The sequence below is a fragment of the Mustela nivalis genome (assembly GCF_964662115.1).
Source record: "Mustela nivalis genome assembly, chromosome: 6".
NCBI classification, from domain to species: Eukaryota; Metazoa; Chordata; class Mammalia; order Carnivora; family Mustelidae; genus Mustela; species Mustela nivalis.
In genome coordinates, this window is record NC_139025.1 from 101,123,728 (window position 1) to 101,149,417 (window position 25,690).

The following is a 25,690-nucleotide window of genomic DNA, read 5'->3' on the forward strand; positions in this document are numbered from 1 at the left end:
TCCATTTCTGCACTTTTAAACTTTAATTCCTTTTATGCCTTTTCCCCCCTCATCGTTTTTACTCCTTTTCTTGCTGTTTCTCTGTTCATCTTTCTTCCTTTTCTCTTATTTTCGGTCATCTATTCTTTTTCTTACTTGCTAATTGCCTCATACTCATCAATCAGTTTAATCTATCCCACATAACTATTAACTTTTTTGTCCGTCAAAGCCCGTGTTCACTAGTAGGTCTCCCCAGGGAATTGCTTTCTTCTCTTCCATTCTTGAACTATGGTGTAGTAGAACTCCAAATTAAAAGCCATGAGAGGTGAGTCATAAACTGATGTATTTGGTCTTGGGCAAGCTGTTTAAATTTTATGTTTCAGTTTCTTCGATTATAAAGAGAAGAATTGAAACTAAATCTCCAATGACCGTTCCTGGCTCCAAAATCCCGTGATTCTGTGGTGTCTTAACTTTCCCTTTTTTTCCCCTTCTGTGCTGACCTTACTCATCTCATAATAAGTATTATAAGATGTAGGGTGTATGTGTGTGTATACATATACACATCTAATCATAAGTATTTATAAACCTATCATACTGCTATAATTTATATGAGGGAGTAAAAAGAAATAAAGGACAGGGTTCCTGCCTTTGAATTGTTTATAGTCTGTCTGGAGAAAAAAGAGGTATCTGTATATTAACACTCAATAATTTCCAGTCTGTTCCTGTTCTTCCCAAGACTAGATCCATATTCCGAAGGGAATACAGCTATTTTAGTTCCAACCGAATTTCTGAAATAAGGGGCAGGGTTGCTCCTGAACACAGTAAATGATTCCTTTTTATGTTCTTAAACATCTAGGAATTCCTGTTGTAGTTGTTGTGTAACACTGTTTTACACTATTCACTTGATTCTAGTCTAGAATTTATCCATGATAGAAAAATTTAGAACTAAAGAGTTTAGTCTTTGTTGTACTTTAGTAGATGACCACTCTGTCCTTCTTATACTTTTTTTTCGTGTTCATATGTCTGTGCATTTATATGTTTGTATAATTATGTTCAAATATAATTTTCCAGATGGCTGAGTAAATGTGACCGGCAAGTCTTTTCACACCATATATATTTACACTTTTTTCTTTGGTTTGTTTCTGCACCTACTTTGTATGGGGGTATTGCTTTTGGAGACATTTTTTTCCTTTCTCAGACTGTATGCATTCTCTGATAAAAACATAACCACTCCGTAGGGATTTAGGGGCAGTGGCTGAGGGAGCAGGAAGGAACTGGGCATACTTATAAAAGGTCAGCTGAGGAATCCTTGTGATAGAATTGTTCTGTATCTTGACCTTGGTGATGAATACATGAAGCTACACGTGTGATAAAAATGCATAGAACTAAATATACCCACATGCACACATGCACACACATACAGGAATACAAGTCAAATTGGGGAAATCAAAACAGGATAGGTAAATTCATCAATGCAGTATTCCAACTGTGATATCATATTACAGTTTTGTAAGAGTTGTCATTGGGAGAAACTAGGTAGGTGTGCCAGATCTTTATTATGTCTTTGAACTGAATGAGAATATATTATTATCTGAAACTAAAAGGTTTGGCTAAAAATAATAGCAATTTATGGGAGTCTGCTGAAAGATAATGTAACACGGAATGTAGTTACAGGAAGTACATTGACATACCATACTGGGCATGAATTCTGTAAAACTGCTGGATACAAAATCAGTATAACAAATCTGTTGTATTTCCATACACTAATAACAAACTACCAGAGAAATTAAGAAAATCAGTTTACAATTACATTGAAAATAATAAAATACCTAGGAATAAATTTAACCAAGGAGGTGAAAGACCTGTACCCTAAAAACTGTCAAGACATTGGTGAAAGAAATTGATGAAAGAAGACACAAATAAATGGAAAGATATTCCATGGATTGAAAAATTTAATGTTAAAATGTCCATAGTACCCAAACCAATCTCAGATTCCATACAATTTCTATCAAAGTTCCAGTGGCATTTTTCATAGAAATAGAACAATCCTAAAATTTATGTGGAACCATAAAAGACTATGAGTAGCAAAAGCAATCTTGAGAAAGAAGGACAAAGCTGGAGGAATCACACTTCCTGATTTCAAACTATATTACAAAGCTAGAGTAATCAAAATAGTATGATACTGCCATAAAAACAGACCCATAGATCAATGGAACAGAATAGAGAGCCCAGAAATAAACCTATGTTTACATAGCTAATTAATCAATGGCAAGGGAGATAAGAATATATAGTGGGAATGGGGAGTCTCTTCAATAAACAGTGGTGGGCAAGTTGGACAGCCACATGTAGAAGAATGAAACTGGATCACTGTCTTTCACCACACACAAAAATTAACCCAAAATAGATTAAAGACTCATGTGTAAGACGTGAAACCATAAAACTTCTGGAAGAAAACTTAGTAACCTCCTAGACATTGGTCTTGGTGATGATTTTTTGGAATTTGACACCAGAATTGAAGGTAACAACAGCAAAAACAAACAAGTTGGGACTACATCAAACTAAAAAGATATGCAAATCAAAGGAAACCATTAACAAAATGAAAAGGCAACCTACTGAATAGGAGAAAATCTTTGTGAATTATATATCTGACAAGGGGTTAATACCCAAAATACATAAAGGATTTGTATAACTCAATAACAAAACCCCAAGTGATCCAACTAAAAACATGGGCTGAGGATTTAAATAGACATTTCTTTCCAAAGAAGACACACAGATGGCCAACAGGTACATGAGGAGATGCTCAACATCACTCATTAGGGAAGTGCAAATAAAAAAACACAATGAGATTGCCTCATACCTGTTAGAAGTGCTGTTATCAAATGACAATAAATAATATCTGTTGGCAATGATGTGGAGAAAAGGGAACCCTCATGCACTGCTGGTAGGAAAGTAAATTGGCACAGCCACTGTGAGAAACAATGTGGAGGTTCCCCCCCAAATTAAAAATGGAACTACCATACATTCTAGAAGTTCTACTTCTGAGTGTTTATCCACAGAAAATAAAACCACCAATTCAAAAAGATATATGCACCTACCCACGTGCTCATTACAGCATTGTTTACAGTAGTCAAGATATAGAAGCAACCTAACTATCCCTAAATATATGAATGGATAAAGAAGATGTTGGGGGGGGTATGTGTGTATATATATACAATGGAACTCACCCATAAAAAGAATAAAATCTTCCCATTTGTGACAACACAGATGGACCTTGAGGGCATCTAAGTTAAAGAAGTCAGAGAAAAACAAATATGATTTCACTTATATGTAGCATATAAAATACTAAACAAAACAGAATTTTCTAGTTTTCCTAATTAATTTCTGGTTTCATACCATTGGAAAAGATATTTGATATGTTTTTAATCCTCTTAAATATATTAGTACTTATTTTGTGGCCTAGCCTATGATCTGTCTTGGAAAATGTTGGATGTGAAATTGAGAATTGAACTTGAACTTGAGAATTGAACTTATTCTGGGGCACCTGGGTGGCTCAGTCAGTTAAGCATCTGCCTTTAGCTCAGTTCAAGATCCAAGGGTCCCAGGACTGAGCCCCATGTCTGGCTCCCTGCTCCGTGGGAAACATGCTTCTCCCTTTCTCTGCCCTTCACCCTGCTTGTGCTCTCTCCCTCTCTCTCTGTGTCAAATTAAAAAAAAAAATCTTTATTTAAAAAAAAGAGAAGAGTGTGTATTCTTGTTGCTTTTGGATGGAAATTCTGTAAATATATGTTAAGTCCCTCTGATCTAATGTGTCATTTAAGTCTGATTTTTCCTGTTGATTTTTTGTCTGGGTGAGGTATTAGGGTTCCCTACTATCATTGTATGGCTGTCTGTTTTTCTTTTTAGATCTGTTAAATTTTCCCTTAATATTATTAAACAGTAGGTGCTTCTATTAAATAATTTAGGTGCTCCTGTGTTGGGTGCATAGATATTTACAAATGTTACATCCTTGGGGGCACCTTGGTGGCTCAGTTGGTTAAGCATCTGACTCTTGATTTTGGCTCAGGTCCTGGGGATCATGCTGTGCACTGGGCTCTGCACTGAGCAAGGAGTCTACTTGTTCTTTACTCCTCATCCCATTCATACTCACTCTCTCTCTCTCTCAAATAAATAAAATCTTTTGAAAAATGTCATATCCTCTTTATCATTATGTAACCCCCTTCTTTGTCTCTCATTATTGCCTTTGTTTTGAAGTCTGTTTTGTCTAATATAAGTATAGCTATTCTGGCTTTCTTTTGGTTTCCATTTCCATGGAATATCTTTTTTCTGTCTCTTCACTTTCTTTTTCCATCCATTCACTTTCTTTTCTTTCTCTCTCCTTCTTTTTTAAAAAAGATTTTCTTTATTCCAGATAGAGTAGCAGTGGGAAAGGAGATGCAGAGGGAGAGGAACAGGCAGGCTCCATGCTCAGGGCTTGATCTCGGGACCCTGAATTCACGACCTGAGCTGAAACCAAGAGTCAGACACTCAGCTGAGTGAGCCACTAGGAGTTCCCATACCCTCACTTTCAGTTTGTTTGTGCCTTTACATCTAAAGTGTGTTCTTATGGGCAGCATATAGATGTGTCTTTGTTTAATCCATTCAGCTACTCTGTGTTGGAATTTAGTCCATTTACATTTAAAGTAATTGATAGTTATGTGCTTACTGACATTTTGTCTTACCTTCTGCTCTTATAGTTTCTCTCTTTTCCTTCTTTGCTCTCTTCCTTTGTGGTTTGATGACTTTTTAAAAAGATTTATTTATTTATTTTAGAGAGAGAAAGAGAGAGACAGTGCCTGATGGGAGGTGGGGGGGAGAGAGGGACAGAGGGAGGAGAGAGTCTCAGGCAGACTCCCCACTGAGTTAGGAGCCTGACACAGTGTTGAGCTCATGATCCTGAGATCATGACCTGAGCTAAAATCAAGAGTCAGATGCTTAACTGACTGAGCTATCCAGGTGCCTTTGAGGACTTGCTGTAGTGGAATGGTTATATTCCTTTCTCCTTATTTTTTGTGTTATTCAGTATAGGTTTTTGCTTTGTGGTTACCATGAAGCTTATATATAACATCCTGTATTTCTAGCAGTCTGTTTTAAGTCAATAACAACTTAAGTTTGATCCTGTTCTAAAGCTTAATATTTATACTCTCCTTCTACACATTTTATGTTTTAATATCACATTTTTGTGTATCCTTTAATTAATATCTCAATCATAATTATTTTTACTACTTTTGTATTTTAACCTTCATATTAGCTTTATAAGTATATGATCTACTACCTTTGCTTTATATTTAATTTTCCAGTGAGACTTTTTCTTTCATATGTTTTTGTTACTAATGAAAGAAGTTCCCTTAACTTTTCTTATAAGGCCAGTTTAGTGATGATAAACTCCTTTAGCTTTTTCTTATCTGGAAAACTATCTGTCCTTCAATTCTGAATGATGATTTTTTGGGTAGAGTATCCTTGGTTGTATTTTTCTTTCAGCACTTTGAATATCACGCCACTGCCTTCTGGCCTGAAAAGTTGGTGCTGGGAAATCCACTGATAGTATTATGGGGGATTCCTTTGTACATAACAAGTTGTTTTCCTCTTGCTTTTAATATGTTGTCTTTAGCTTTAACTTTTGACATTTTATTTATTTGTTTTTTCTTTTTAAAGATTTTATTTATTTATTTGACAGACAGAGATCACAAGTAGGCAGTGTTAGGGTCCGTGATCAAAGGAACGAGACTGAAACAAAGCGAAGGTCAAACAAAACTTTATTTTGCGCCAAGCATCAAGAATCAACTGACCGGTCAGGGCTATCTCTTACGGAAAAGGCCAGGACGATGATCCTGACAAGGTCACTCCCAAGAAGGCCGCTCCGGACAGGCTACTCTAGATGAGGCCGCTCCACAGATGAGGCCGCTCCATGATCGGAGCCGCTCCCAAGAAGAGGCCACTCCCAAGATGAGGCCGCTGCTCCATGAGGTTGCTCCCCAGACAAGGCCGCTCCCAAGACGCCATTCTGGACAAGACCGCTTCCCAGATGAGGCCACTCCCGACGACGAAGAGGCAATGATGACAGCGATGATGACAAGGAGGACAACCCGGATGACAGACTCTGCTCCCCACGATGCCACTCTGACAAGGTTGCCACCCAGAGGAAGCCACCGCTGCGGACAAGGCCGCTCGTGGCTCGGGGTGGCAAGACATTTTGCGGCAAGGCTGCTGGCGGCTAGGGGCTGTTGGCATCTCTGGGCCACTGGCGTCTCGGGACCGCTGGCATCCAGGGGCTGCAGGCATCAGGACCGCTGACCGCTGGGCCACTGGACTGCTGGTGTCTCGGCACCACTGACGTCTAGGGGCTGCAGGCGTGGGGACCGCTGAGCACTGGACTGCTGGACCACTGGTATCTCGGGACCACTGGAGTCTCAGGGCCGCAGGCGTCGAGGGACCGCTGACAGCTGGACCACTGGTGTCTGGGCAGCTCGGGGCTGTTGGAAGCTGCACGCGGCTGAAGGCTGCAGGTGGCTTGGGGCCACCGGAGGCGGGGCCTCAGGTGGCTTGAAGCTGCAGGCGGCTGGAGGCTGCAGGCGGCGGCTCTCGGGGCCGCGGGAGGCAGGACCGCTGGAGGCAGGACCGCTGGAGGCAGGACCGCCGGAGGCAGGGCCGCGGGCAGCTGGAAGCTGCAGGTGGCTGGAGGCTGCAGGCGGTGGCTCGGGGCCCCCGGAGGCAGGACCGCCGGAGGAGGCGGGGCCGCAGGCGGCTGGAAGCTGCAGGCGGCGGCTCGGGACCCCGGGTAGCTGGAGGCTGCAGGCCGCGGCTCGGGACCGCCGGAGGCTGGACCGCTCGCGGCGGTTATAGCTTTTACAAGAGCTGTTATAGCTCCTCCACTCTGCCGACTCTTCGCTCCCGTGACTCTTCTGCTCCCGTCGTAGCTCTCCTCTCGCTTTGCTAGCCTCGCAGCAACCTTTATGCAGTTGGTTGAGTCCCACCCCTATACAGGTGGCCAATCAGATCTCAATCCACCCTAGTGGATATACACATGCTACACTGATTGGACATCTCCACCTGGCCTGCGCCACCCCTACATCGGGGTCCACAAGCAAGTTCCTCTGGGAGGGGCAGGCCCTTACAGGCAGAGAGAGAGAGAAGCAGGCTTCCTGCAGAGCAGGGAGCCCGATGCGGGGCTCGATCCCAGGACCCTGAGACCATGACCCGAGCCGAAGGCAGCAGCCCAAACCACTGAGCCACCCAGGCGCCCCTGACATTTTATTTTTTTAAGTCCATTTATTTATTTATATGAGAGAGAAAATGAAAGAGAGTAAGCATGAGAGGGGGAAGGTCAAAGGGAGAAGCAGATCCCCGTATGAGCAGGGAACCCCATGCAGGACTCAGTCCTGGGACTCCAGGATCATGACCTGAGCTGAAGACAGCCACTCAACCAACTGAGCCACCCAGGTGCCCTAACTTTTGACATTTTAATTACAGTGTGTTTTGATGTGGGTTTCTTTGGGTTTCTCCTATCTAGAACTGGTTAGGTTTCCTGAATCTGAGTGTTTTTTTCCTGCCCCAAGTTAGGGAAGTTTTCTGCCATTATTTATTAAACAAGATTTCTGCCTCTTTTTTCTCTTTCTTCTTCTGAGAGTCCTATAATGCAAATGGTAGTTCATTTGATAGCCCATAAGTCCCACTGTCTCTTTCCTGTCTTCTTGCAATAAGATTTTAGAAATATTCAAAAAATATATATGCCACTCCATATTTACTGACTGAAGTTTTTCAGTGAGTCTGAAGTGGAGTGATGTCTTAGTTTTTGAAACACATATATCTATCCTGACCATTTTTTGCAGTTCAAAATACAATAAGGTTGTTCTTATGTTATTTCTTATTCATTCTTTTTATCCTTCATTCCATTCTAAGACATTTTATCAAATTTTGACTCAAACAGTTTTGGTCCTTTCCCCCTTTCTCTTCTACTTCCCACAAACATCCGTATCAAGTATCACTGGCTTAGGTAAATCCAATGTCTTTTGCTGTTACTTCCCTCTTATTAGTAGATACTCCATGTTGGTTAGAGCTGTGGTTTCTTCCTCTTGATGTGCTTGTGACTACTGTGTTTCAATTTGCTTTCCTGCAAAAGCTTTGACCCTAAATGAAACTCATATGCAGATGTGTGTGTGTGTGTATGTGTTCAACATTATAAAGATAACATAAAATAAGTTGATGCAATACAGTTGGATTGACTATACTCTAAGACTTAAGCAGTGGCATTGTCTCTTCATTTGTTGTTTAAGATTACTAATAACTACAACCTACTCAAATGCTCAATTTTAAGAAAATATGGTGATGACCTATTGAATTCCATAATACGCATTGCTTATTATCTTGGTCAGAAGACCTGCATTCCCTGATATCTCAACTGTGTCTTGTCAAGGAGTTGATAAAACTGATGCTATTTAAATGGTATTTTAAAATCTGTAATAGCCCAGTGGAAAACATAGGGAGAAACCTCTTTGACCTCAGCCATAGCAATTTCTTACTAGACACATCACCACAGGCAAGGGTAACAAAAGCAAAAATGAACCATTAGGACTTAAGATAAAAACCTTCTGCATGGCAAAGGAAACAATCAACAAAACTAAAAGGCAGCCTATGGAATGAGAAAAATTATTTGCAAGTGACATATCTGATAAAGGGTTTAGTATCCAAAATCTGTAAAGAACTTCTCAAACTCAACACCCCCAAAACAAATAATCCAATTAAGAAATGGGCAGAACTATGGCCCAGCAATTGCACTACTGGGTATTTACCCTAAAGATACAAGCGTAGTGATCCAAAGGGGCACATGCACCCGAATGTTTATAGCAGCAATGTCCACAATAGCCAAACTAGGGAAAGAACCTAGATGTCCATCAACAGATGAATGGATCAAGAAGATGTGGTATATATACACAATGGAATACTATGCAGCCATCAAAAGAAATGAAATCTTGCCATTTGCGACAACATGGATGGAACTAGAGCGTATCATGCTTAGCGAAATGAGTCAAGCAGAGAAATACAACTATCATATGATCTCCCTGATATGAGGAAGTGGTGATGCAACATGGGGGCTTAAGTGGGTAGAAGAAGAATCAATGAAACAAGATGGAATTGGGAGGGAGACAAACCATAAGTGACTCTTAATCTCACAAACCAAACAGGGTTGCTGGGGGGAGGGTGGTTGGGAGAAGGGGGTGGGATTATGGACATTGGGCAGGGTGTGTGCTTTGGTGAGTGCTGTGAAGTGTGTAAACCTGGTGATTCACAGACCTGTACCCGTGGGGATAAAAATATATGTTTATAAAAAATAAAAAATTTTTTAAAAATGCAAAAAAAAAAATGGGCAGAAGACATCAGTAGACACTTTTCCAAAGAAAACATCCAGATCGCTAACAGATACACAAAAAGATGCTCAATATCACTCATCATCAGGGAAATACAAATCAAAACCACAATAAGATACCATTTGACACCTGTCAGGATGGCTAAAATTAATAACACAAGAAACAACAAGTGTTATCAAGAATACAGAGAAAGGAGAACCTCCTTGCACCATTGGTGGGAATGCAAACTGGTAAAGCCACTCTGGAAAACAGTATGGAGGTTCCTCTAAATGTTAAAAATAGAACTACCCTATGCTCTAGTAATTGCACTACTAGGTATTTACCCAAAGAATATAAAACTACAGTTGCAAAGGGATACTTGCACTGTGATGTTTATAGCAACATCAACAATAGGCAAATTGTGGAAAGAGCCCAAATATCCATCAACTGAAAATGAATAAAGAAGATGTGGTATATGTATACAATGGAATATTACTCCATTTTGATAGCCATCAAAATGAATTAAATCTTGCCATTTCCAATGAAATGGATGGAGCTAGAGTATATTATGCTAAATGATATAAGTCAGAGAAGAACAAGCACCATATGATCTCACGTATATGTGGAATTTAAGAAAGAAGATAGATGAACATACGTAAAGGGGAAAAGAAAAGACAGAGGGAAACAAGCCATAAAAGACTCTTAATGCTAGAGAACAAACTGAGGTTGATGAAGGGACTTGAGTGGGGATGGGCTAGATGGGTGATGGGTATTAGGAAGGGCACTTGTTATGATGAGCACTGGGTATTTTAAGAGGTGAATCACTAAATTCTACTCCGGAAACCAATATTGTAGTGTATGTTAACTACATAAAATTTAAATTAAAGAAAAACACAAAATCTGTAATAAAGGGAAAATACTATACATCATGCCCCAGAAATAGGCATTTTTTTCATACTCCTTTCTCCTGTACACATTTATCCTTTTGTGTCATTAATTATTATTTTATTTTTTCTCCATCATTCTCCCCATTATTTGCTTTTTTTCCCCTTTAATGTATAGCTCTTCTTAACTGAAATGTGTTTAAGGAAGAGCTGGTGTTTGAATATGACTTACTGGGTCTTAAGCATGTGGAAAAGATATATGCAATCATTTTCTTTGAAAATTGTCATTGTTAACAGAACTTAAGTATCTACAGGCATCTTAGTGGGAAATATTTCATTGGAATTAATTTAAGTTCAATTTTTATTCTTTCCAGTACAATTTTTCTCAAACTCTGAGGCTTGCAGAATTCACAAACTGAGATCTGGCATCATTTTCAAAGAAAGACCTTCAGTGATGTGTAAGTAGCTTTTTTCATTTTGATTTGTTTCTATTAGTTGTTTTCTGTATTAAATACTGAAAAGTTATTTTACCATTCTCTGCAGAGAATTTGGCATATATTCACCACAAAATGATTAACAAGTAACACAATATATCTTATTGAAAGATGTCTTATGATGTGCCCTGGGTCACTATAATTGACTGTGAAGAGAGGCAACATCCTCAAGTGTAAAGAATACTGGATTAAAGGACTTGCCTTGTCTGCCACTAACTAGCTACATCCTTAAGTGAGCCATCTTCTGAATTTTAGTTTCTTTGGCTATATAATGAGGAATTAGACTAGGATTAGTAATAAAATCCTTTCCCCTGGAAATGTCTGTTATTCCCAGCTTTACTTTTTTTCTTTTTATAATAAATCAAAGGTTAGTAATCATCTAAAAGGGAGCTCTCAAATTACATAGTTTTGAGTTTTTGTACTTATTTTTGCTTGGAAATAAATATTGGGAGAGGATGACTAGGAGACTAGGAGACAAGTAAGCTCCTACCCTTCCCAGCGCACCCCCCACTCCTGCTCATGAAATTTGCCTCACATAGTCCATTAATTTAGGTTAATTAAGCTTGTTTTTTTAAAAAGTCACGTTTGCCTTGGTTGGGTTGAACCTTTTTAAAAGGATGTCACCCTACTTTTAAGTATGATATACAAATAAGATTTCTTTCAAGATTTCCATACAGTGCTGATCCTGAATGAGTGCCAGTTTTCAAGGAGATGGGAGAAAGGGACAATAAAGTGGGGGTCATATCTATGCATGGGGCTTTTGTGGGGACAATGGTAGGGAAACTAGGCAGGCTGAAGGCCGGTACTTGGAACCTGGAAGGGAGATAGGAGAAGAGAGAGCTTGAGGTGGAATAAAAGAATAGACAAAGATGTGGGAAAGTAGAACTGGACAGGAAACTTCTTTGAAGGCAGAGACTATGGCTTTCATCAATATTGTCTAACACCAACTCCTAGAATAGTGTCAGATCTTAATAAGTATTTATGAAAAATGCATTGAATGAATGAATCACTCAATATATTTCTAATTTTGCCTAAGGTTGTGATGGTTTTGGTTATTGGTTACTAGACTCAAAGCATCTAGGTTATCTCTGGCTGCTCTACATTCAATAACTACAGACAGGTAGTTAAGTTGAGACAGGTAATTGAGGTTCAGAAAATTGATTCTGAATCACAGAAGAAAGGTCTTACACTTGAGGGTTATAAAGTGAACTATTAATTCATTTAACAAATATTATTTTAAGCAGCTACCTACCATACTTAGGGTACTAACTGGGAATGGAAAAATGGGGTAGTGGTTATAGTGTATAGTTCTATTTGATGGAATATTATGTAGGCACTTAGTGTAATTATGAAGATTATAGCAGTTTGGGAAAATGCTTACTAAAGAAATATACAAATATGTATATTCTATTTTATATTGTTCATGAGGACTAGTAGGATTTTTTTTCTCTCAAAGAAGACTAGGAAACATTGTTAAATAAAAAGCTGATTTATTATTGGAAATAGAATAGTTGAATTTCTTTTCCTTTCTTTTATTTTGTACAATTCACAAAGTTTAAATGAAAATCCAAATAAACTCAAGTTTTAAAACAAATATGATGAATATGTATTGACCAGAAAAAGGAAATACTGTTTTGTCAAAGAGGAAGAAAACAAAACTAAATTTGTAGGGCAGGATGGGTTACCTTGGTTGGAAGAAAAATTAGAGATGAAGTTTAGAAAAGATGGAAATGAGAGTCTCTGGTTTAGTTTTAGTAATGTAGGAAAGGAGGCTAGATTACATTCTTAATGTGGGATTACTTTTTAAAAAATTTCTGATATGAGGAATTTGAAAGGCAGGGCAGGGGCTTGGGCGGTAGGGAAGGAAAAAATGAAACAAGATGGGATTGAGAGGGAGACATACCATAAGAGACTCTTAATCTCACAAAACAAAATGAGGGTTGCTGGGGGGTGGGAGATAGGGAGAGGGTGGTTGGGTTATGGACATTGGGAGGGTATGTACTATGGTGAATGGTGTGAAATGTGTAAGCCTGATGATTCACAGACCTATACTTCCAGGGCATGTAATGCATTATATGTTAATAAAAATAATTTAAAAATTAAAAAAAATAAAGTAATATGGCACTCTTAAAGAAAGAAAGAAAATTTCTTCTAGCCTATTTATTTAAGTGAACTGGAGTGAGGGATATTCGAACAAGTCCATTGTATTATCAATGATTTTTACATATAGGTCTTGAGTTTTTGACCGTTTGTCATTCTCTATTTGAAAGATTTTTGCAAAGCCCCTATGCTCAGATTTTTTGTTTTTCATATATCTTTAAAATGTTACCTTTCCACTCTTTTCTTATCCTAGAGTTAGCCTACATAGCAAATACTTAAGGACTTTGACCTACTGGAGTGATAGTAGCAATATGAAAGAATCTGAATTGATTGGGTAGATATTGAAAGGGAGGAAAACAAACGATTCTCCATTAATTTGTGAATGGGTAAGAGCTTTCTTATAACGATTTATTAATTTTGTTCTCATAAACCTTTTAGAACTACAGAGCTCGTTCTTCTTGTTTTTCTATTCTCAAAGAAAAATAGATGTACTTTGAAGTGAAATACTAGCTAAGCAGCTATCTGAAATTTTAAGAAGATGCCTATCAATATTTTATAAGGTAACTCCTTAAGTTATCTACATTATGTTGAACAAAGAAGAATTAAAAAACAGTGGTTAATGATGTAGTATTATCATTAACACTAGCTTGTATAAACTTGTGTTGGAGTTTTATATTACTGTGATTATTTACAGAACTGTTGGATCGATTGCTTGTTTTGTGTAGCCCCCAGTTTAAATGAACTCAAAGAAACTTACATCCAAAAAAAAAAAAGAAAGAAAGAAAGAAAGAAAAGAAATTTACCTATGTACCTTCTAATTGTTTAGGGGTTTTTGCTGTCATGTACTACACTAAAAGTCCAAGTTTTGTGTGAGACGAGGAATGCTTTCCTCAAATGCTCTTTCCAAGGAATTGTTGGTAGTTCTTGCCAATGCAAGGCATTTTATCTTAATGTATATGTAGTATTTTTCACGAGGATTATAATTTTCATACCCCATTGTAAGTCTCTTGGCTAAATGGAATTGTTAGAAAATACTGTTGTTCATTTCTATATAAAAGATTTTCAGTATTTTCTTTGCCTTATAAATTTTAACAATATCATTCCCCTAAAGATATTCTTCTAATATGTAAATATTATCTAAATATCTAATAACCATAATATTTAGATAGTATGATATTTAATATCTAATATCTAAAGATGTTCTTCTAAAACTCAAACTTATTTTAAAAACAGTTGAATTAAAATAAAAAGTAGAGGTGCATTTTCAGTATTTTCTGAATGGATTAAAGGGCACTTAGATCTTATAAGAAGTCACCTGGAACGTTGCCAGCTGTATTCTTGGCATTACATACTTGATCAGCAGTGCCTTAAGACATCTTGTTTACCTTCCTAACCACTCTCTGCCCTCAAATGAATAAATGGAAAACAACATCAAGGTGAGAGAACTGGAGTGATATATAATTTATTTTCTTGTCAATAAACTGTAAGAAGATTTTATCACCACTTTAAAATTATTTTCTTATATGTATTGATGAAGAACAGTAATTTTTTCTCCTTTAGTAGTGATATACCGTAGTCAGTTGTAAATGAGATCAAGTCATTAAACTTTGTCAATCAGGAAGATGTAACAAAATGAATTTCACATACAAATTTCTCCCAAATATCTCCTTATTAGTATAATAGTTGTTTATTTCCAATTGCTAAGGTAGTAGCTTTCAAAAGAAGGTGTTAAATATAAATATGTTTTCGTGATAATACTGTTCTCATTCTCTCCCTTCTTTCTGCATAGCAATATGTAAAACTACATAGTATGCAATAGTGACAATATGCTATAGTTGAAATAACATGAAGTTAGAGGGGCACTTGGCTGGCTCAGTTGGAAGAGTATGCGACTCTTGATCTGAGAGTTGTGAGTTCAAGCCCACGCTGGGTGTAATTATTTAAGTAATTACTACTTAATAAATAAATAAATAAACTTAAATAACATGAAGTTAGAGTCTAGGAAAAATGAGAATATTTAAATGTCTTTATTATAATGACTGTTTTACCAAGATATTTTTAAGATTTTAAATCAAGAGCTTATAGCTTCAAATTCATGCACACATAAAAGCAAATAAACACATATGGAGGCTTGGTTAATGACCTGCCAATTCTACTTTAATAAATTTTTTTTGAAGAAATAATAGGATTTGTAGCCTTAGGTTTATGTTCAAGATTATTCATCATGGCATTAAAAAATATTAACAAAGTTAGTAGAAGTACATTCAACAATAAAGAAATAGATCAATAATGTTATGTCCATAAAATAAAATACTATGGAGCCATTAAGATATATTTTCAAAGACTATGTAATGAAATGAAGAAAAAGGTTAAATACAAAAGTACTTTAAAAAAAGTTACTTTTAAACAAAACAAAACAAAATTTAAACATTTTTAAATAAAAAATGTGCTTTTGTCCTCCTACATTTTAGAAATGGATAGATAATCATCAGGGTAAAACTACTTGTTTTTTTGTGAAACACCTGTTACATGTAGTCAGCTGAGAGTGATGACTGTTTAACAGTCTTCCCAGGAGACAGCTTATTACTTTCTCTTTACTGTCAGGCTAGGGGCCATTTCTGAAAAGTTTAATCCCTTTATTTTGTGCAGAAATCTTATATGTAAGGGAGTTGCTAATTGGAGTCATATACATATAAATAAAAGAAGTAGAAACATTTGACCCTTCTTAAGGTGTGTTTTCTAAGCGAACAGTGGGAATATTTAGAGTATATTTAAGCAATGGATACAGATTCTGCAAAATGTGGCATGAATTCTGAAACATCATTATGTTAGAAAATTTATTACATTAGCAATAAAGAAATTTCAGCAAGTTTTGGGATTATGATGAAAATGGTGACAGTTATATTACAAACAAGTATACTCCATAAAAATTTGTTTGCCCTCAGTTACTTTATAGTCTACAAAGTTCATTTACTTTGAACTAACATTTTCTAAAGCATCTTTTAGAGGTTTTTTTTCTAGTTTTTAAGTGGGAAAATAGGGTTCATTGTTCAAATAGACTTGGAAAATCTTGGGCTAGTAAGCAAAGTTAAAGTTACCTTTATCAAAGGACGGCTGATGCTTTCATATTTTTATATATTTTATTATAAATATACGAAAGAGATATATTGTGTGTGTGTGTGTGTGTGTGTATAGTTTATTTGTCCTTTTTTTCATTTATAGGAACTAAATTTAGCATGACACATGTTGGAAAGTATCTGTTTGATATTAAACTTTTTTCCTGTAACTGTTATATAAGGAATGACCATACTGTAGAAGGTGTATTCTCCTCGTTAAACAAATAAAGTTGAAATGACACCTGAAGGGAATTTTGCTATGAAAGTGTTTGCAAATACATAATGGGATTCTACTTTATGTATTTTTTCTTTGAATTTATTATAAGCATGCATTACTGTTCTAATCTCTGCCCCACTTTTGTTATTTGAAGTTCCTCTGTTTGTTTTATCTGCTGAGACTCACTCATGGTGGGTTTTGGAGTAGGAGGTCATCTTTCGCTGGGCTTTATGTGTGGAGAACGTGGGTTGAGGGTATTCCCTTCTAGAACTGTTCTGTATTTGCTTCCCCCAGGGTATCACTAGCCTGGGAACAGTTACTGCTAATATCTGTTTGGAGCTTCTTGGGATTATGCAGATGGCTTATGGTCAAACATCATATCCAAGTCTGTGTAGGCCTGTTGTTATACATTCACAGAGGAGACTTTTTACCAGTCCCCACTCCCCACAAAGCTGGGCCCAGATTGAGGCAATCTATAATCTCCCTGTACCAGTGGATGGATTTTTAAAATCCACTCTTTAACTAGGGATATAGGCCTTTGAGGCTTTTGGTTTTATACAGATGTCTCAGTTCTAATTCCCTATCTTATGTGGTTCCAAAGCCTTGTCTCTTGTCCCTGTAATGCCTTTTAAAACACAAACCCCTTGAGTACTAAAGAGATCAGCAAATTTCCCAAACCCATTATCAGCTTATACTGCACTCTAGTCTTCGGTTCCTCGGTGTTTTGGGGCCCTGGGGATTTCATTTTTACAGGTTAGTCTGTGCATTTACAAGGATGTGTTTTGTTGTTTTTGTCATCTACTTAGGTAATCCAGGCTTCCATGTTGTAAAAAATGGAAATTCATGCATTACTTTCATATTCAGAAAATGATGCTAAATATATTCCCATTTTTTAAAACACATGCATTTTACATATTGAAATGAAATGCATAATAGTGCTGTTTATCAGAGAAGTAGTATTCTTTCTATAGTTTTTCATTCTTATTTATGCACAAAGCACTTCTATTTGTTTGACTTATATTAGAGGAGACTACTAAGTCTTTCACTTTCCTTTTAGATGTAACCTTCTGTAATGGAAGATGATTGAAGATAAAGGGCCTCGTGTTGCTGACTACTTTGTTGTAGCAGGATTAACTGACGTTTCAAAGCCTCTTGAAGAAGAAATTCAGTTCAATGATGCCTGTCATAAAGTAGCTAAACCAAAAGAACCTATCACAGATGTTTCAGTGATTATTAAATCTCTTGGGGAGGAAGTACCACGGGATTATATATGTATTGATGTTACCCCAACTGGATTGTCAGCTGATCTCAATAATGGAAGTCTTGTGGGGCCACAGATTTACCTTTGCTACAGAAGAGGAAGAGATAAGCCTCCACTTACAGATCTAGGGTAAGTTGTTTTTTCTTTTAATTGTTCTATTGATCAAAATAATGTGCCTTGTAGATTTTGAAGTTCACTGTTCAATTTGTTTTTTAATAAATACATGGCAGCTTTAGAAAAATAGACACATATTTAGAATCCTGGGTTCTCTTTCTGTGTTCCTTATACCATTTGATTATCCCTTTGTTTCCAGCACTTTCTTCTTGTCAGAGCTTCTTTTTGTTAAAGGGAGAGACTTTGAAAACTTCTACAGCAAAGTACCAGAAAACTAGGGTATTGTCCTGACCACAAGAATTTTAATAATTTTAAAAGTGCTAGAAAAGGATGACTTTTGAGCATCAGTCATATGATCATTGTAGATAAATGCTTAAGGCTGTAAGCATCAAACAAGGATCTTTGGGTAAATTAGTGCTTTACTTCGGATACTATATTAAACTTAGGGCTCATTTTTTCTATAACAGCTTTATTGAGATAGGTTTTGCCTACCATGTAGTTTACCTATTTAAGTGTACAATCTGTGGTTTTTAGTGTCTGTAGAGTTGTATAGCCATCACCACAATAAATTTTAGAACATTTTATTATGCTGGAAAGAAACCTCATACTCATTTTAGTTCCTGTCCAGTTCTTCCTAATCCCCTCAGCTCTAGCAGTGCTTATTCTACTTTCTGTCTCTATGAATTTGCCTATTCAGGACATTGTACATAAATAGAATCTTTTTTTGCCTGGCTTTTTTTACTCAGCATTATGTTTTCCAGGTCTATTCATGTTGTAGTATGTGTCAGTACTTTATTCTTTTACATGGCTGATTAATATTCCATTTTATGGATGTACCTTTATTTATTTATTTTCACAATTTATTTATCTGTTCATCAGTTTGGTGGACATGGAGGTTGTTTCCACTTTTTGACCATTATAAATAATGCTGCTGGAAATAATCATTTATAAATTTTTGTATTGGTGTATGCTTTCATTTCTCTTCCATATATATTTAGGAGTATAATTGCTGGGTGTTATGATAACTCTGTGTTTAATCTTTTGAGGAACTGCCAGACTGTCTTCCAAAGTAGCCACACTACTTTGCATTCCTGCTGGCAGTGTATGAAGGTTCCAATTTCTCTATATCCTAGCCAACATTTTGTATTGTCATTTTGATTATAGCTTCCCTAGTGGTATCTCATTTTGGTCTTTTTGCATTTGCTTGATGGTTAATGATGTTGAACATCTTTTCATGTACTTGTTGGCCACCTGAAAATCTTTTGAGAAATGTCTATTCAGAATCCTTTACCCATTTTTTAATTGGCTTGTCTTTTTATTATTGAACTTTAATAGTTCTTTACATATTCTAGATGCAAGTCCCTTTTTAGATATATGATTTATAAATGCTTTCCCCTATTCTGTGGGTTGTCTTTTTGCTTTCTTTATAGCATCCTTCAAAGCTAAAAAGTTTTAATTTTGATGAAGTCTGATCTATTTTTTCTTTTGTTGCTTGTTTTTTGGCATCATCTCTAAGAAGGCTTTTACTAATCCAAGGTCATGGGGATTTACACCTAAGTTTTTGTCTAGGAGTTTTATAGATTCAGCCTTTATATTTAGGACTTTGATCTGTTTTGAGTTCATTTTTGTATATGGTTGAGGAAGGGGTCCAACATCACTATTTTGCTTGTTGATACCCAGTTGTCCTAGCAACAACTGTTGAGAATATTCTTTTCCCATTTTCAAAAATTAATAGGCCATGAATGTATGGTTTTATTTCTGGACTCTCAATTCTATTTTATTTGTCTACATGTCTTATCTCTGTGCCAGTACTACACCGCTTTGATTGCTATAGCTCTGTAGTAAGTTTTTACATTGGAAGTGTAAGTCTTCAAACTTTGTTCTTTTTTGAGATTGGCTATTCTGTCTGGTCCTTGAATTTCTGTATGAATTTTAGGATCAGCTCATCAATTTTTTTTATTGCCTATCAGATTTTTTTGGTAATTTAAATTCAATTAATTAACATATATTGTTAGATTCAGAAGTAGAGTTTATTGATTCATCAGTTGCTGGTCACACGCAGTGCTCATTAAATCCAACGTCCTCCTCACCCAGTTACCCCATACCCCATTCTCCTACCCATCTCTCCTCTAGCAACTCTCAATTTGTTTCATAGCTATAGTTCAGAGTGTCTTATGGTTTGTCTCGCTCTCTGATTTCATCTTTTTAAATTTTTCCCTCCCTTCCCCTGTGATGCTTTGTTTTGTTTAATTATACATATGAGTGAAATCATATGATAATTGTTCTCTGATTTACTTATTTCTCTTTGCATAATACCCTCTAGTTCTATCCACCTCATTGCAAGTGGTAAGATTTCTTTTTTTTCAATGGCTAAGTAATATTCCATTGTGTATGTGTTTGTGTGTGTGTGTGTCACATCTTCTTTATCCACTCAGCTGTCAGTGTACATCTGGGCTTTTTCCATATTTTGGCTATTGTGGACATTGATGCTATAAACATGGGGGTGCAGGTGCCCCTTCGGACCACTATGTTTGTATCCTTTGGGTAGATACCTAGTATCTAGTTGCTGGGTCATAGGGTAGTACTATTTTTAACTTTTTGAGGAACCTCTGTACCATTTTCCAGAGTGGCTGTACCAGCTTGCATTCCTACAAGCAGTGTAAGAGGGTTCCCCTTTCTTCATAACCTCACCAATATCTATTGTTTCCTGACTTATTTATTTTAGCCATTCTGACTGGTGTGAGGTGGTATCTCACTGTAGTTTTGATTTGTATTACCCTGATTCTGAGTGATATTGAATATCATTTCATGTGTCTGTTGACCATCTGGATGTCTTCTTTGCAAAAGTGTCTATTCATGTCTTCTGCCCATTTCTTGACTGGACTATTTATTTTTTTGGGTGTTGAGTTTGATAAGTTCTTTATAGATTTTGAGTACTCAGCTTGTCAATCTTTGCAAAGATCAGGGATCTTTTTAAAAGATGAATATGTATATGGATATGTGTTTATCTTTACATTGATGTACTTCTCCTTTATATATATGTATCCTTACATTCATTTATTTCTCTTACATATATATGTAATATATATTCATCTTTTTAAAAAGAACCCTAGGGGCGCCTGGGTGGCTCAGTGGGTTAATACCTCTCTGCCTTCGGCTCAGGTCATGATCTCAGGGTTCTGGGATCGAGTCCCGCATCAGGTTCTTTGCTCAGCGGGGAGCCTGCTTCCTCCTCTCTCTCTGCCTGCCTCTCTGCCTGCTTGTGATCTATCTGTCAAATAAATAAATAAAATCTTTAAGAAAAATAAATAAATAAATAAATAGAAAGAACCCAATCTTTGCAGAAATTGGCATCATATATACATTATATAATATATATTATATATGCAAAAGAAGAATATATAAATATAAATATATATATATGATATAGATATATCCATATATATGGAACAAAAGAGGAACAAAATTTCAAAGATCGTGAAATAAGTTCCCACTGAAAAATTGAAAGAAAAAGACTAAAGGAAAGCTACAAGTAGCTCTAATACTGTCTTCAAAATAGTTTATAAGAAATAAAAATTAGCCTTCTTGTTTTCATTGCTCAGTTGCAAAAGAGCATGTACTTGAGCAATTTTTGAGTTAAAAATAAAGAACATATCAATATCCCTACTTATGTTCCCAGAAGGGACCATAAAATTTCCATCTCCTATTATATTAAGTCTGAAAGTGTACAGTCATGTTTACTAATGCCTTAGGGGAGATAGAATGAATTGGAAAAGTTCCTGAAATTTCTTCTACTTTAAAATTTCTATCATCTAATGTTTGGTGTCAAAAAGTTTGATCAAAAATCAATTTTTATTCTCTTAATTCATGAAGGAATTATAATTTAAAGTTGGTTTCAGAACAGCTATTATATTGCCTCTTTTTTTCTAAGATTTATAATTTATTTGTCAGAGAGAGAGAAAAAGAAAGAGGACAAGCAGGGGGAATGACAGGCAAAGAGAGAAGCAGACTCTCAGCTGAGCGGGGAGCCCAATGTATGACTCAATCCCAGGACCCTGGGATCATGACCTGAGCCAAAGACAGATGCTTAACCAACTGAGCTACCCAGGGACCCTACTATATTGCTTCTTGTAAAGCTTATGTATTTAGTAAATGACTTGGGAAAGTAAGCCAGCTTTTAGATCTTTTATTTGTTTCAAGTTTTTATTTATTTATTTAAGATTTATTTATTTATTTGAAAGAGAGAGACACAGAGAAAGAAAGCAAAGAGAGAAGGAGACAAGCACACTCCCTCCTGAGTGGGGAACCTGACGTGGGGCTTGAACCCAGGACCCTGAGATCATGACCTGAGCCAAAGTCAAGAGTCTGATGCTTAATAGACCAAGCCTCCCAGGCACTCCTCAAATTTTTATTTAAATTCTAGTTAGTTGACTATAGTGTAATATTGGTTTCAGGAGTAGAATTTAATGATTCATCCTTAATCACTTCATCTAGCCCATCCCCTGCGTACCTCCCCTCCAGTAACCCTCAGTTTGTTCTCTATAGTAAGAGTCTGTTACTGATCTTCTTTTCAGAAGATCGATCAGGTAATTTGCTCCTATGACAACTTGATCATCCTCAGAATTATAGATTGTGGATGAAATGAAGGGAATGTTGCAGATTCTTATTAGGGTGTTGGAGTTTCCTAATTTAGAGATGAGGAATTTTCCAAGTATAGGAAGGATTCTCCACTAGCAAAGAGCTTAAACTAGAATGAATAAATTAACCACTCTTATAAATATTCCCCTTGTTTGTCATTGTGGAGACTAGGGCAACATTTTTAAGAGCCTTTGAAAAGCTTAGTTTAGTTAGACAAGAAAAGTTCCTAACAATATAAAAATAAAAAATAATAACATAAGTAATGTATATATAATAGCATAATACCTAATTAAAGAAAACAGGTATCTTATGTTTCAGATATATTTATATTCCATATCTTTAAGAAATTCAAGGTAGTAAATGATGGCATGTTGTTTTGTGTTATATTTTTGTTTTCTTGTTTTCAATTGAGCATCTGTTTTCCAGGCACTATTTTAGAGGACTTACTTATACTCTCATCTAATTCTCTTAAGATCCTATGGGTTAAATTTTTTTTTAAAAATTTTAAGATTTTATTTATTTATTTGGCAGAGAGAGAATGAGAGAGAGAGCGCGTGCACACAAGGGAGCCCAAGCAGGGGGAGTGGCAGAGGGAGAGGGAGAAGCAGACTCCCTGCTGAGTAGGGAGCCTGATGAGGGACTTGATCCCAGGACCCTGGGATCATAACCTGAGTGGAAGGCATATACTTAATTGACTGAATGACCCACCCATCCCTAGGTTTTTAAATGTTATAGCTGAGTAGTATAAGGCTCAGAGAGATTAAATATTTGCCTAAGAGAATACAGCTAGTAACAGGTAGTAGAAATTTGAATTGAGATGTGTCTAACTTCTCTCTGTTACAATGCCTTTTTTTTTTTTTTAAGATTTTATTTATTTGACAGACAGAGATCACATATAGGCAGAGAGGCAGGCAGAGAGAGAGAGAGGAGGAAGCAGGCTCCCCGCGGAGCAGAGAGCCCCTTGCGGGGCTCTATCCCAGGACCCTGGGATCATAACCTGAGCCGAAGGCAGAGGCTTAACCTGCTGAGCCACCGAGGTAGCCTTCAATGCCTTTTTTTAAAGATTAAAAAAAAAAAAAAAAACAAAAACAGAAAAGCAAGATCAAAAAGAGAAGGAGGAATCAGCATTTAAGCTAACATTAGTATAAACATAGTTGCTATGATTAAGCATCAAATTTAGCTCTAAATTTTCAAAATAAAAGTTGAAAGAAAAATTTGTTTGCTGACAGCCACGACAAAAAGGGAAATTAAAAATAATATTAGAAAGAAATATTTTGACCAATTTTTGGCACTTAATTTTATTTGAATAATGAGATTTTATAAAAGGAAATACTCACTGATGTTGAGGATATTGCCTGTTATAACAATTTTTTTAAACTTTTTAAAAAAATTTTTATTTGACAGAGAGAGAGAGATCGAGAGAGATCACAAGTAGGCAGAGAGGCAGGCAGAGGGGGAGGAGGTAGCAGGCTCCCTGTTGAGCAGAGAGCCTGATGCGGAGCTCGATCCCAGAACCCTGAGATCATGACCTGAGCTGAAGGCAGAGGCTTAACCCACTGAGCAACCCAGGTGCCCCTCTGTTATATAACAATTTTTATAGCAAATGCAGAAACACACTTAATATAGTAGAGCTTTATATTTTATTTTATTTTATTTTATTTTTGGCTCATGTCAGGGAGTTAGCAGTAAAATACAAATCAGTGAATTCTCTGAGGGAATAGACTAATATTATTCCAGTAAGACGTTTTCCTTGTATCCCCAAGTACTTTTTGGAAGATGTAAGGAATGGGTGGCTGGCCTGACCGTTAATGAAAGCCTACCATTTTCCCACAGTAAAGAAAAAGAAGAAGAAAAAGCCTATGTTTTTCACCCATCTTTGATTAAAGATGGGTTGAGGTTATTTTCTCTTTTGAAAAACCTAGAGCTGTCTCTTAAATTTGAGGGAGTATAAGAAGTAAAAGCATACAGGCAGGTTCTATACTATTTGACAAGGAGGCTTTTGTAAAATTTTAACTTTGGTTAAAATATAAAGTTGCTTTTTCAAAAGAAGATGCTTGGTTTTAGAGACAAAAATAAATAAGTAAATCTATTAAATGGAATGCTAAAACAGTTGCCTCTGCAGTTGTTGCCATTATGTGATTTATGCCAACAAACACAAAAGATAAACTGAGTTTTCCTTACATTATTTTAATTTTGGTGGGGAAACCACTATCCTGTACTTTTAAATGGGACTGTGCAATTCAAGCTTGCAGTAAGATTGGAATATCTGCTACACTTAAAGGTTGGCTTATGATATCTGACAATATTACCTATCCTATTTGAAGATGTTTTGCATTTATGTAGTTATTTATGTATTTTTCTTTTAGGGTTTTGTATGACTGGAAAGAAAGATTGAAACAGGGATGTGAAATTATTCAGACTACTCCCTACGGACACCCCGCAAATATTAGTGGCAGTACCTCATCACAAAAAATTTATATCACTTTCCGAAGAGCCTCTGAAAACATGACTCAGAATACGTTGGCTGTCACAGACATATGTATTATTGTACCCAGTAAAGGAGAAAGCCCACCACACACATTTTGCAAAGTCGACAAGAATCTCAATAACAGTATGGTAAGTGACTCTTTCGTACTGATAAAATTAGCCACTGATGAAAAGAGCATAATTTAAAATCTCTGAAAAGCAGCATATTATAATAAGTGAATTAAAAAATACATTGTTGGGGTGTTTTTTTTTGGGGGGGGGAGAGCGAGCACGTAGGGGGAAGGGGAGAGGGAGAAGCAGACTCCCTACTGAGCAGGGAGCCAGACAGGCTTGATCCCAGGAGCCTGAGATCATGACCTGAGCCAAAGGCAGATACTTAACCGACTGAGCCTCCCAGGTATACCTAAAAATATGTTTTTAAAGATGTTGGATATTTTATTTTGGGGGAAGTATTTTAGTTGTACTTTCAAAAGGAGTTGTACAAAAAGTTTGCTTGCTTGCTTTTTAATTAAAATAATATTTTTTCCCTTACTGGAAAAGTAGTACTAGCCGAGGGTAATCCCTACACTTAGATGCCATAAACTTGTGTATTTGAGGACATGGCTTCCCTACGTTTTTGGGAATCATCAGTCTTTCTCTATTGGATTATTTCCTCCAGCATGCAAAGCATGTTGCAGTATAGCCCATCTTTACAAAACTCCTTGACCTCTATGTCCACTTCCATCCATTGCCTCATTTTATTGTTCTCCTTTACAATAAAACATCTCAGATGAGGGGACTATATTCTGTCCGCTTCCTCACTTTGACTCTCTAACTATAGAACGCCTAACTATAGGCTTTTGTCCCTATCATTCCACCAAGATTGCACTTGTTGAATCCAATGGTCTTGATTTGTAATTTTTCAGTAGGTTTTAACACAGCTGATCACATCTTCCTTCTTGAAATAATGGCAGGAAGATAAGGTGTATTCTCTTTCTATGTACTTTCTTGCTTTTTCCTCCTACCTTGCCCCATTCCCCT

The 25,690-nt window shown here is 36.6% G+C and overlaps 1 protein-coding gene across 30 annotated transcripts in view; it reads left to right on the plus strand.

The window, feature by feature from the left end:
* The window catches only part of DENND4A (DENN domain containing 4A), a 145,740-nt gene that overhangs the window by 42,168 nt on the left and 77,882 nt on the right, over nt 1-25,690 (plus strand). For 15 of the 30 annotated variants that reach the window (XM_082737039.1, XM_082737022.1, XM_082737029.1 and 12 more), the window contains exons 2-4: nt 10,618-10,701; nt 17,228-17,560; nt 24,550-24,799. In XM_082737039.1, the coding sequence (XP_082593165.1) occupies nt 17,250-17,560; nt 24,550-24,799 (561 nt within the window). In that variant the 5' untranslated portion in view covers nt 10,618-10,701; nt 17,228-17,249. Of the gene's footprint in view, nt 1-10,617; nt 10,702-13,090; nt 13,224-13,275; nt 13,398-14,070; nt 14,274-17,227; nt 17,561-24,549; nt 24,800-25,690 lie in introns of all 30 variants that reach the window. The other 15 variants (XM_082737045.1, XM_082737023.1, XM_082737019.1 and 12 more) reach the window with 5 other exon arrangements.